Raw genomic sequence first — 14,063 nt, 5'->3', positions numbered from 1 at the left:
ACCTCATTATTGCACATCAGCCCTCATCAATCTATGTCTGCCATTTGACAGCTGACAGAATATCTATGATCACCCATAGACCAACTTGATCGCTAAATTAAATTATTGAAGACGCCAACTTGGTTTGTAGGGTGCAAAGGACCCTAGGAAATGGGATTTCTTTGCAGTGATAAGCAGTAAACAGCCAAGCAAAATAAACCTGTAGCAATTTCTGGCAGTTGGACCAATGGCAGGTTAGTTGCTATTTGTTACTGTACTGTAAAACATTTCTGACACTTTATGTTAGCCTTGCCTGCTTGGAAAAATTGTCCAGTTATATGCTACAGATTAGAATGACTTTCACTTTATATCCAAGCTTTTTCTGAATTAAAAGATTTTATTTGACCCAGCTCGAGGACTGGGGTTCAAGTAATTGCAGATTTAGGCTTACATGGAAAGACAGTCACACAAACAAAAATGACAAAGAACAGGTTTTTTTTTTGCTGTTTATTTGCAGAGACTCCAACTGTACACTATATCCCTTCCTGGACAAATCCCCCAACCACCCCTCCTGCCTGCCTCAAGGCTCTCTTTCCAACAACTCCTACATTGCCACTCTTTGGTGGATTCCTGGAGAGGACTTAACCAAGTAAAGCGACAATATACCTACTATTCTCACCCACACAAAATGTTCTCTCGTATCGATCATGTCCTAACGATTGTCGGTTCCTCCTCTCGACTCCTCGCTTTTGATATACTCCTTATACCGTGGTCTGACCACAGCGCGGTTATCACATCCATTTCGTCCTTGGCCCCCTCTGCCACCAATGCTTCTTGGGTCATCAACAACAATTTACTATCTCCCTCCCATTGCCTAGACTTAGAGATTGCTCTTAAAGAGTATCTGTCAACGAACTCCACCCCTGAGATCTCTCTTCTTCTCTTGTGGGAGGTACACAAACCAGTCCTTAGAGGGGTCTGTGTTAGTAAATCATATTTTCTTAACTGAGAGACGCATCAGCTGCGCCACCTCCTTGAAGCAGCTTACAACCAATTTCATCAGGCGTTTCAAACCACTCCATCGTCTAGCAACCGCAAACCTTTGGAACAGTCGCAATTGGAACGCGACCTCTTTTTGACAGACCAAGCAGAACTGTCTCTCCGTAGTTCTCGGTATAAATACTACACTAAAGAGAACAAGCCAGACACATTCCTGGCCATTTCGCTTCGCAGACTAGACCATGTCACTAAACCAATCCACTTGAAAATATCTCAGGGTAGTTACACCAGTAATCCCCGTACTGATACTGCAAATTTTCCGTAAGCACTTGGCTCAACTGTACTCTCAGATGGAACCCTTTGATCAGCCTCATTCAGAAAGTCTCCTCGCTCACCTCACCTTCCTGAAATTGACCAACCACCACCAGGAAACTCTTGAGAAACCGATCTCACAAGCTGAAATACTAAATGCTATTAAGGCCCTGAAGTTGCGTAAGCGCCCTGGCCCGGATGGATTCTCCGCCACCTATTATAAGAAATTTGCCCACCTTCTCTCCCCTGTATTAGCAAATGCCTTTAACGAAATCCTAGTCGGCCAGTCCTTTAAACCCGAAACCGTGACATCCACTAACCATGCTCTCAAAATCCAACTCGGAAGACTCTGCCTGGTCTATTAGGCATATCTCTCTTTTCAATATCGATATCAAACTTCTTGCAAAAATTCTTTCCACTTGCCTTAACCCAATCATTGACTCTCTTGTCCACAATGATCAAGTGGGCTTTATCCCCACCAAGCTGGCGACAATGTTAGACGCGTGGTCCTTCTTTCTCATTTGGCCCGTGCTTGCAAAATCACCACCTGCTACCTGTCCTTGGATTTTAGGAAGGTCTTCGACACAGTCTCATGGTCTTACCTCAGCTTTATTCTACAAAGATGGGGCTTTGGGAAACATTTCCTGTCTTGGATCTCCTCACTGTATTGTGACTCGTCGGCTAGTGTTCGCTACCTGGGGCTTCTTTCCCAATTTTGCAAGACACTCACCCAGGCTGCCCGCTCTCGCCATTGCTCTTCGCCCTAGCTATTGAGCCTCTAGCCCTCCTGATAAGAGCTGATCCCAACATGAAGGACTCAAGATAGGTGGCTCTCATCATAAGCTCTGTCTCTTTGTGGACGATATGCTCCTCTTTCTGACCTCCCCACTGACTTCTGCTCCTAATTTACTCCATCTTCCTCAAGATTTTGGTAGCATCTCCGGCCTTCTAGTCAATCCCCAAAAGTCGACAGTATTAAACATTTCCCTACCCCCTGTGGAGATGGTTCATTTGCAATAGGTTCTACCATTCTCTTGGTCCCACCATTCTATTCCTTATTTGGGCATCAAATTGACAGCTTGCTTGTCTGGTCTTTATTCGGCTAATTACCTTCCTATGCTAGCTCACCTCACTAGCCTTATGACTAAATGGTCCTCTTTGCCGCTGGTCCGGATGGGTAGAATCACTGTGGTAAAAATGTATATCCTACCTAAGATATTGTATCTATTTAGAGTTCTGCCCATCCTAGTGCCCGTGCATTTTCTCCGCATTTTGCAGCGTCGAGTTTACACGTATGTTTGGGGTCCCATCCGTCCTCGTATACCTCGCTTGACCATTCACAAGTCTAAACTCATGGGCGGCTTGGGTCTTCCCGATTTTGCTAAATACTACCAAGCTGAAAATCTTGTGCAGTTACCCAAGTATCACGCGACGTACGAAATTCCCCAATGGGTTTCTCTTGAGTCTGTTAATTGTGACACTCTCTCAGTTGCTAATCTTTTATGGCTTTGGCCTTCAGGCTGTTGGGTGCTTCATAATCTGGTAACATCCCATTTCATGTCGCTTTGTGATAGAATCAAATCCCGAAACTCCCTTAAGTCTCCACATAATCCCCTACTCTCGTACCTTCGGAATCTGGCCTTCCCTCTGGCCTGGTCCTCCCCATGTTCCTTCTTACACTGGTCCTCAGCAAACCTGCTCTGTGCCCACCACTTCTTGACCAACACCGGGATTAAGTCCTTTCCTTCTCTTCGTGAATCACACTCCCTGCCAATGTCCAAAATTTTCAGATACCTGCAACTTAAACACTTTTTTGCTCCTCTGTCCACTAAATTCCCTTCAGCTCAATCCATGACCTTCTTTAAATGCTCTTGTAACAGGGAACCTCATAGGTGAGGTCTTATTTCTGCTCTCTACATGCTTCTTTTATCCATGAGCCCTCACCAAGCCCTACCTATGTCGCTAAGTGGGATAAAGATCTTGGATATCAGCGGAGTACTGCCCATTGGGATCAAATTTGGTTAGCAACCAAATCCTCCTCGCAGAATGTAGTAGCTGTTGAGACTAACTACAAGGTCTTGACTCGATGGTACCTGGTCCTGGCAAGGATTGCTAAATATACCCCAAGTTGTTCTCCAGATTGTTTTTGGGGCTGTGCCATATTTGGTGGTCATGTCCAGTCGCCCATGTTTTTTGGATTGAAATATTCCATCTGTTGTCCTCCCTTTTTGCGAAGCCTCTTTCCCCAAACCTGGCCAATGCTCTGCTAAATCTCCAACCTTGTTCTCTATCTAAATCCCAATTCAAACTCTTTTTACAAGTTACCACAGCATCCAAGCAAATTTTAGCTAAATCCTGGAAGTCCCTATGCATCCTGGCAGTTAGGAATAAGGTAATGCAAGCAATGATTCACGCACCATTACAGAGTCTGTTTCCAAGTTCTTGTCAGTCTGGGCTCCCTGGGAGAAACATTTCCCTCCTCCAAATTTTGACGAATCATTGCTGCTTCCCTGACGTCCTCCTGCCCTGTCCTCTGGTAGCCCTGTGTGCCAATCCTTACCCTGGTCTGGTTCCGAGATCCCCCCTCCTCTCCTCTCGTCACACATCTCTCCCCCCCATTCTTCCCCCTGGGCTCTCTGCCTTACTATGTCTTCTCCCTATTTTGCTCCCTTTCGGACCTTTTTCCCTTTTCCTTCTTCATACTTACCCTTATTCTCTTTCCCTTTCTTTTTTACCCTCTGCCGCCTTTTCTTCTTCTCATGGAACCCGCACGATGTTCGTGGGAGCAATGCTCCCACGTTTGGTAATTACTATGTTTTGTTTCTCTCTGCTCTGCAATATCTTTTCATGTTCAGCTATGGTTCCTTGTTGTTTGTACTTGGATGACATTTTCATCTGGCCTCCTGTCCTACTGACTTTCTCTTTCGTGAATAAATGCTCTACGTTTGTTACTGACTTTGTAAAATTAATAAAATGTTTGAACAAGGAAATAAAAATGTTGCAATGCACTGTTGGGGAATCAGACTAGCTGCTTTGTGTTCACAGCAATTCTTTGGCTAAACAGACAATCAAGAAAGAAGAAATGGTTTTGTTTCTTAAAGCTAAACTCCAAGTTTGTTTTTTGCATAGCTGCATTGGTCCAGTTTGTACCAATGTGGGTATACATATTTCATTATTACGGGACAGCTGTGGAAGCAGAGAATCATAATCTGTGCCACTGTGTCTTCCAAGTCCTGTGCCGCTTATTAAAAAACAGGGGGTCATTATATAAGTGAGGCTGCCATTCACAGAACGCCTTCTGTTTTTTTTTTTTCAACGAATACAAGGTGTTCTCTGATTTGATAAGCTACAGATTGTGATATCACTGTCCCGCCTTTCCAGCTCATCCAATCAGAGAATGCCCTGTATTCCTTGAAAGGTACTCCGTGAAGGTGGCCAAGCCAAGCACAGGACCCAGAAGTCTGTAGAAATCACTGTAGTAGTATCAAATATTACAGTGATTCTCTGCTTTCACAGTCATCTCACAGGTATGGAACATTAATGCTTACATCAGTCCAAGGTGGAACAATGCAACTATGTAATAATACCTGGAGTTCAGCTTTAAATTGTAGTGATTCTTCTGACTCCTCTCAACACCTCCCGCATCCCCTCCGCCCTAAGTATTATGTACCCCATACACATTCACATTGGAGGGAGGTACTGGGATCTGGGGGCCTCCTTGTTAAAGGAGGCTAACAGATTACGATAAGCTCCCCCGCCTGCAGACCCCCACAACCACCACCCAGGGTTCTGGGGAAGAAGCCCTTGTTCCCATTAACATGGGAACAAGGTGCTTTGGGGGGGAACCCCCCTCCCCAAAGCACCCTCCATGTTGAGGGCATGTGGCCTGGTATGGTTTGGGGGGGGTACTCACTCGTCCCCCCATCCCTTTTCTGGTCTGCCAGGCTGGATGCTTGGATAATGGTATGGATTTTGGGGGGACCCTACATAATTTTTTTACAATTTTGGAGTGGACTTCCCCTTTAAATCCATACCAGACCCCATGCCATTTTTGGGGGGAGGGAGGACCCCCAAGCTATCCAGGGTGAACATGTCTAAAGCTTATAATATAATAAATGTTTGCTTTTGGGTTTAATATTGCTTTAAATAATTAAGGCTTGCTTCTACCTTACAGTGCTGCCTTTTAAGGTATCTTAGAAGACATATCATTATGCTGTGTGTTCAATTTTGCAAAGTCTTTACAATATTTATTGTGATTTGGATAGAATGGGTGAGGATTAGAACTGTCTGGTTTTTAGGGCTCAGATTCAAGTAAATGGTTAACTAAGCAGAAAACTGGGAACTTTTAGCCTTGGAGGCAAACACAATAAATTGTCCATTTATGGTAGGAACAGTTTCTTGTAGGGTAAAGAAAGTGTACCACATATAGTATACCAGAGTGCTGCAGAGATTGGTGGCCATGGTGATAGGTAGGTGTTGTCTTAAAGAACATGGGTTATTGTAACATCATGTAATGGATGTAATGGATGTAATGAATAAGTGCTTGTGCTGAACAAGATAACTGAGAAAATTATAGGAACCTGCCAAAATAAAACACTGGAAATAACATGCCATCAGCACAAATAATTCTTATCATTCAGATCTCTTAACAAATGAAAACAACACATTTCACAGTTTCGCATTATTTCAGCACTGACTACCTTTGAAGATCTATAATGCCTGTCAGCTACTACTGTCCAGCTCTTTTAGATTGTAAGCTCCAAGGAGCAGGGCCCTCCTAACCCTCTTGTATTGAACTGTATCGTTGCTGTATTCTCTTCCTTTATATTGTAAAGCACTGAGCAAACTGTTGGCGCTATATAAACCGTGTATAATAATAATAATCTGAATGGGGCATTATCTCCTCCTACAGTCACCAGCCCAAGGTACATTTTTTGTACTGGCCCAAGGAGAAAATGTCTCCCCTCCCAGTCTAGGGTTAGATTAGATTTTTTGAAAAAATTATTTTTTCAGGTGTAATACATTCATTTTTGGATGTGTACAGTATATGATACACATAGTAAATATTACTTGTACTTAAAATCATTGTGTCAGTTTTCAAAAGCATAAAAACAAATGTACGGTTAAAGCGGAGCTCCACCCAAAAGGGGAAGCCTTTGTCCCCTGCTCCCCATTAAGGATTGGCAACCCCCTCCCTCCCGTAGTCTTCTGGGACACATGACAAGTCCCAGAAGACTACGGGGCCATTCTCAAAGTGCAGCGCTTCTCGTGCATGCGCAATGTGCACCCAGCTGTGAAGCCACAAGCTTTGCCAATACTGAAGATGCCAGCGCCAGGGAGAGAAGACGGCCGGTGAAACCAGCAGTGGTGAGGACACCGCTGGACTGAGAGACAGGTAAGTGTCTGTATTTTAAAAGTCAGCAGCTACAGTTTTTGTAGCTGCTGACTTTTTTTTTTCCTTTTCAGGTGGAACTCTGCTTTGAACTGTGTTCAGAGTAAAGTTTTGTGCAAGGATTACATGCCACACAGTATTTTGGCACCAAAGTGACATTCTGTATTGTATAGATTTGTTTCAATGCATGAAATTTTTGTTACAAAGAAATATTTGTAGTACAGTTGCAGTTGAGGGTATACACTAAAACGAAAAATTGTTTGAAAATCCATTTAGTGGGCCGTTCATTCGTTTTTCATCCAGTTAATGGGCACAAATAAAAATCTGTTTTGACTTTTCAGAGCCAAAAAAATCGAAGGAACAGGTTGGAAAACTTCTGCCGAATGAATGATGGATTGAAAGGTAATGTGTTTCTCTCGTGGTAAAAATTTAACTGTTTGTACTGCGCATATGTGACAAAACAAATGAAAGACTGATTAATTTATGTCCATTGAATGATTTATTGATTGAAATTCAGTTATTATTTGATGTCACTATCGTTTGTTCTGACAACTGAGTGTTCGTTATTAGGAAACAAGTTTGAATGATTTAGCGTGGTTAAGCATTAGCATTAGAGTTTAAGATTAGGGTTAAGAATTTACATGGTGAGGAATGGATTATGGCTATGGTAAATGAAGTATTTCGATTTCAGGTATGATTATTGCCCGTGAAACATTGAATGTAAAATAAGTATCAGTACCATATTTTGGTAATCAGGGCAAAAGAAAATGTGCTAAATGCTCCTGTACCAAAGACAACCCTATTTATTTTCATGAACTAAATAACTATGTACTAACTGCCAGTGTGGATGGTTCAGCGGGTTACAGCAACTCGGAGGCAAACCTGGGCAATTCTAAGTATCAAATGAGACGCATATGCAAACGCTGTTAAAAAACAGTAGATTCAGAAATATTTGCATCTCAACTTTTTCAATAAAAGTCAGCTTTCCTCAGTCCACTTGTAGTCAAGAGGCTACTGGTTAATGAAGCCAGCCATTACAATAGGTGTTTGTAATTTCAGCTGCTTACATATCTGGATCCACCAGGTTTCACTGAAGCTATCCTCTGCCTATGCTTTTATTCATTATATGCATTGCTGAGGGCTATGACATGTTTTTAGAAAGGCTTAAAAGTGAAATTTGGAATTACAAAAAACAAACATTTATACACAACTAGGTGGATGCAGCATTGATCTGATGCTGAAATTGTATCCATTGCCCCTAAAGTGAGAACTGAACGATTAAAGACCGATGATTGCTCAGTTCTCAGTCTTCAGTGAGAAGATAGCTGGTGACTGACAGAGTCAATGCCCACACAGCTGCGTTATTCATTCACAGAGTTCTGTGAAGGAATGAACTACAAGTACTGTTATCTATTGTGGCAGACAGCTTGTAGTTCTCCATGAATGTGACCACTCTTGTAGTTCATTGATCTTCCTAGAGTTCAGTAACTGCCTGCCCGTATGGGAGGTATGGGCAGTGTATTGAGAGTCTGCAGGAGCCTGGCATTGCACCCGTGATCTGCTGATCACAGATGCAATGCTTCATAGGCTCCTAAGAAAAAAATAATAAATGCATTTTTTTTTTACCTTTTTTTAAAGGTGAATTTAGCCCTTAGGCTAGGTTCACACTTGCCCGCAGGTTGTGGGTGCAGGAAACGCACCTGTTCCCACACCTGCAGCCACCAGAATTGTGCAGCTTTTGCAAGAGCAGCCCCCAGTGCGTTTGTGGATGGGGAAACCATAGCTGCGGCTCCCTGCCACTGCCTTTTATTTAAAGGTGCATGTACCTTTTTCCCTAAGGAAATGCAGTCACAGCAGCCCATTCAAATGAATGGGCTGCCATATCCGAGCAGATGTGGGCCACATAGTGTGAACCAGGCGTCAATGCAGGGGATGCATCAGAGGCTGACTGACCATTCAGGCACTTGGGCACTGCCCGAGGGCCCAGGGTCAGTAGGGGGCCCCATAAGATGCCCCTAGTACCTTTCATAGGCTTTTTTGGGTGTGGTTTTGAGTGTGGGTGAGGACACAGGGGTCCAATGATCCCCTGGGGGCCCCATGAGTTTTCAGTCTGCCCCTGGGATGCATTAAGGTATAAAAACAGTTAGACTTAAGAACCACTTTAATTTATATACTGTACCAAGGGGTATTCTGGTGCATGGGCCATGGTGGTAAAGTAAAAATGAAATGCAGACAATAGCCAGTACACCACAAAGTCCAATAAAGCCATTTTTTTAATTTGTCATACAAGCAAAAAGAACTACAGTGATGTCTCGGAGACATGACGTCCCCTTATATGCACTTTGATGTCACCTTGATACAGAGAACCTGTGTGACCCTGAAATGCCATGTTGGTTCTGTTTGTCTGTATGACATGAATCTCTAAGAGGAGTTGGCTTTTTTGGGCTTCACAATGGGGAAGATTTATTAAAACTGGAGCACTCAGAATCTGGTGCAGCCACGCATGGTAGCCAATCAGCTTCTAACTGCAGCTTGTCCAATTAAGCTTTGGCAATAAATCCTGGAAGCCGATTGGTTTCTGTGCAGAGCTGCCCCAGATTTTGTACTCTCCAGTTTTAATAAATCAACCCAAATGTGCTGGCCATTATCTGCATTTAGGTTTTTAAACAACACACCTAAGTACTTTGCCTTTTATTATTGTTTAATGCACATGGATAATGGGGGTAAAGGGGGTTCTATGCATGACTAACAATGATTGCAAACATGTACTGTTTAACATGAGCCACAGTTGAATTCCAAATTCTTCCTTTAACATTACATTTGTGCATATTTATTTAGAGCAATGCTTTTAAGCAAGAGTAACTGTAATGAGAAGCCAGAGGCAAAATTGGTTGTCTGTATATGTATGGTAGTAGGATATACAGTACTTTTCCATTAAGCAATCTACAGTGACTAATTTGCTGTTTGGTTCTACTTCTTTGAAGTCCTAACAGAATCAAGTATGAAATAACAGATTTTTTTTAGGTCCAACTATATTGGAATCACATCCATCACTTTGTATAACATGAACATCGATTTGTCATACTGTTACACGATAGGAACAATTCCTGTGACAACCAATGAGTGAAAATAATCACAAAATAGCTTCTTCAAAATAGTGCGTCTTCAAATGGATAGATTGGAACATTTTGAATGATTAACCATTTTTTCTGCTGATGCTAAGGTAAGCAGACACTGCACATTTATGGTGAATTCACTCAGCATGTACTGCCCATTATAAATATCAGCTGAAAATTGCACCTCCATAGGATCTAATTGTTCCTAATGGAAAGATCAGAAGCATTTGAATTTCTAACTTTTCAACTTTTGTTAGTCTTTTTTCCCCCCACTAAGCATATATCTTATAGTTTATAGTATTTAAAATTAACATCGGGTACATATCAGTCTTCTATAATGATATGCTCACATGTTGTAACACAACAGTTAGTGTGCGGCGCGGTCTGGCTGGATCAGCTCAGCGCTGTTCACTATTTAAAAAAAGAAATTTATTAAAATGTGGATTGCCTCATATTGCCCTGCACTGAAAAAAAGTACTGCAGCAGTACTTTTTTTCAGTGCACACTGCCCGCAAACAACTGCAAAGCAGTGGTGTGAACTTGGCAGATAAGGAGACGGTATTTTGCCTTGTCTTGCTGGAATAGCCACCTAACGCAGTCCCACTGTATCTGGTGTGAACATACCCTATGGCTAGCCATACATAATGTAATTTTCTTTCCTTCAAACATGGGTAGAAGGAAAGAAAATTGCTCAATTCTTCTATCGACACATTCAGTGTTAATGGGGGAATTCCTCCTGCTACGCTATTGTATTCTGACAGCAGGAGGTTTCCCCGCTGTCAAAATATCATGATCACTACTGATGGCTATAGTCAACAGCAGTGGTTGTAATGGGAAAAAAAACAGGCTGGTTGTACTGAAGTGGATTGATAGATCCACTTCAGTACAACCAGATGGTTCATAGATGGAAATTCAGCTGGTTCCTGCTGAACTGGCCAAATTTCAATCCATCTATGGCCAGCTTAACGCTTGGAACAGCAGCACAATCAGACTCTGCTGCATGGACACATGCTGAGAGAAGCAGACATAAGAGAGATAACCTTACCAATATGCTGCTCCTCCTGCACTGGCAAATGGCATGCTGCTGTGGAAAGGTGACCAATCTGTACTGCCTAGCTGAAGTAAAGAAATATGCGGTCACCAACCTGACTGTCTTGTCTGGCAGGGTTGTGTAAATCTTGGGACTAGCTGGACAAAATTATTCATAGGAGATATACTATTTGTATATAAGAGATTACTGCTAAATATGTATTCTAGCTGTTTTTAGCGGTTTGCCTTGAAATCTGCTCGCAGCATACTCATTTGTATGGTAATCCTATTAACTTAAAGCTGATATTTGGTCTTTTTGTCTGGTGAAGCAACAGAAGAGGGATTACTGTAACCAAACTGGGCATTTTTATACCATATTTAAAACAGAAGGAGAAAAAAGGCTCTTATAATTACAGTACAGTATCCCACCAAATTACACTCTAGACAGTGAATATTCACCAGAAGTCTTCCAAAAGATCTTTTCATCAAGGAGCTGACATAAATTTCCAATCCCAATTATTGGAAACCTGTCAGAATAGCTTTAACCTGTCACAGCCATAAGAGATTCTAGTCTTGTGGCGAAGAAGTCCCTACAGCATCATACACAGCAGGCACATTTCCTTATAACTAGCACCTTTTCCAGATATCTATCAATGACATCCTCCTCTTTTAGATGGGAGCCTCAGCTGTCACAGGTGACAACCAATCTAAGAGAGTCTATAAAGGATTTTCCATCATTCTTTGGTGCCAATTAAAGTTTATGCTTTGTTCTTTGTTCTGTTGTCCAGTTATCATTTCAGCACATCAAAACCAACCATATAAGACCTTTAGCAAATAACTTCAATTTCAGTAGAAAAGGATCAGTCCTTCCAACAAAATATTTTTGAGTTATCAGTGGATCCTCATGGGATGTATCTTCATCTAGTTTCTTCTATATTTTAAGGACATCATCTGTAAGATTCCCACCTTCCCCCAGAAGAGTACCTGGCACAGGTTGGTTAATGTTATCTCTTACTCTGTATATTTTGTTGAGAGCTGTGACAAGTGGTAGGCGTAAAATGGATTCATTTCAGCTAAAGAAAAGTTGATCATTATGCTAAAGCCCGAAAGAGTCACAGCTGAGTTGACACAAAGCTCTGCAATCATTTCCCAGATCATCTCAGTATGAGCTCCCCAAGTGCATGGCTCAATTATTTATTTCCATGACACTTGTATAGTAATTGTGGTATTGTTGCCTTCGCCACGACAGCTCAGCATGATGGTGACACTTAATGCTTTTGGTTTTAAACAGTAGCAAAACATTATTATATACAAAGCAGAGGAAAGATATTGGCCAGAATAAAGGCTATGGGATCTATGTCTATTTCAGATGCAAAGGAATCGTATGCTGATTGGTAAATGTATTACATAATGAAAACTCAACAATACTGTTCTAGAATGTATTCTATACCCACACCCTATTTCTTAGTTCACAGCAACCAACCTTCTCTAGATTTGAGCATAATAAAATATTAAGATGGCAGCTGACAACTGCCTTACCTGATATATCTTAAAGGTTCTTGTCCATCCTTGGTTTCAAACCCTGAGTTGCTCATTTTCCTGCTTTGTGGCTACCCTCAGTGTCTCTCTGGCTGTATCTGTACACAGCTGAGTGTCTCTGTGTGCCTGTGAGTGGGGAGACAAACCAGCCAGTCAGCAGCTAGCGGCAGTGTATGAATTCCATCGGATTGGATCTTCTTTGCAGGTACCCAGTCTTCATCATTATTTAACCCTTCAGAAAAATTCTCTGACTCTACCATGCCTTCCGCAGTAAACCTCCAGCAGTTTAATACGAATATGTGATATGCTACAGTCAGTCATGGAAAAAAAATGGAATAATGAATGCCACAAAAGCTGACAGATGGATTATTAACTTTTGGAGCTGGAATACGTTGTTTGGCACCATACAGAGCAATGGCAACATACTGGGTTCTATTTAATATTCATAAATGTAGTGGACATGCAGACATCCGATAATGTAAATGGGAACCTTGCTGAACAGTACATGCAACCTGAAGAATATTTGCTTTCATTGCATGGATGGAGAGGGGAATCAGTTTCATGTTTTCTAAATCTATGCTTCTGCTTAGCACAAAACTAAACTCACACTCGAAATACACATATGTGAACTGTCCAACTGCTAATTTATACACCTCTGTCAGACAGCACAGCCAGGTGAGTGACACCACTTTCACTCATTAAAAGACCCTATCACCAACCTTAACTTATTGCTGGTAAAAGGACAGAAAATTATAGTATTTCACTTATTTACTTGCAGTGTTTTCCCTGCAAGGAAAAGGGCTCTTTCAGACGGATGCCAGAGTCTACCACATTCTGAAAAGCAGTCTACAGTGGATCACTTTTCAGAGGGCAGTAGAGCAGCCCCATATTACAGCTTCCCTCTCTCACATCACCCACCCCCCATATCACAGCTCCCCCTTCTCACATCCCAGCTCCCCCCAATATCACCGCTCCCCTCTCTCACATTGCAGGCACCCAAATCACAGCTCCCCCCTCTCACATCATGCCCCCCCTCCCATTTCACAGTTCCCCCTTCTTACAACACAGCCCCCCCCATATCACAGCTCCCCCCCTTTCACACTACAGCCCCCCCAATATCACCGCTCCCCCTCTCACATCACACCCCCTCATTTCACAACACAGCCCCCCCATATCATAGCTCCCCTCTCTCACATCACAGCTACCCAAATCACCGCTCCCCCCTCTCATATCGCAGGCACCCAAATCACAGCTTCCCTCTCTCACATCAGGCCTACCTCAATATCATAGTTTCCCCTTCTCACAACACAGCCCCCCATATCACAGCTCCCCCCTATATCACAGCCCTCACAATATCACCGCTCCCCCCTCTCACATCATACCCCCCCTCTCATTTCACAGTTCCCCCCTCTCACATCACAGCCCCCCCAATATCACCACTCCCCCCTCTCACATTACGCCCCCCCCTCCCATTTCACAGTTCCCCCTTCTCACAACACAGCTCCCCCCTCTCACATCACAGCCCCCACAATATCACCGCTCCCCCCTCCCACATCCCGCCCCCCCATTTCAGTTTCACCTTCTCACAACACAGCCCCCCCATATCATAGCTCCCCCCTCTCACATCACAGCTACCCTAATCACCGTTCCCCCCACCTCTCACATCGCAGGCACCCAAATCACAGCTTCCCCCTCTC

General features: G+C 42.8%; 1 protein-coding gene across 1 annotated transcript in view; it reads right to left on the bottom strand.

Annotated features, from left to right (window-relative positions):
- Nucleotides 1–12,510, bottom strand: part of YJEFN3 (YjeF N-terminal domain containing 3) — a 209,414-nt gene extending 196,904 nt beyond the window's left edge. The window contains exon 1 of the mRNA XM_089670836.1: nt 12,367–12,510. Within this exon, the coding sequence (XP_089526962.1) occupies nt 12,367–12,422 (56 nt within the window). The 5' untranslated portion in view covers nt 12,423–12,510. The remainder of the gene's footprint in view (nt 1–12,366) is intronic.
- Between the last annotated feature and the right edge of the window lie 1,553 nt (nt 12,511–14,063).

This window comes from Staurois parvus, unplaced genomic scaffold (assembly GCF_062004578.1).
Source record: "Staurois parvus isolate SC_StPar_1 unplaced genomic scaffold, SC_StPar_1.0 ptg000096l, whole genome shotgun sequence".
NCBI lineage: Eukaryota > Metazoa > Chordata > Amphibia > Anura > Ranidae > Staurois > Staurois parvus.
The sequence above is the reverse complement of the archived record's forward strand: the minus strand, read 5'-3'. Positions and strand labels throughout refer to the sequence as shown.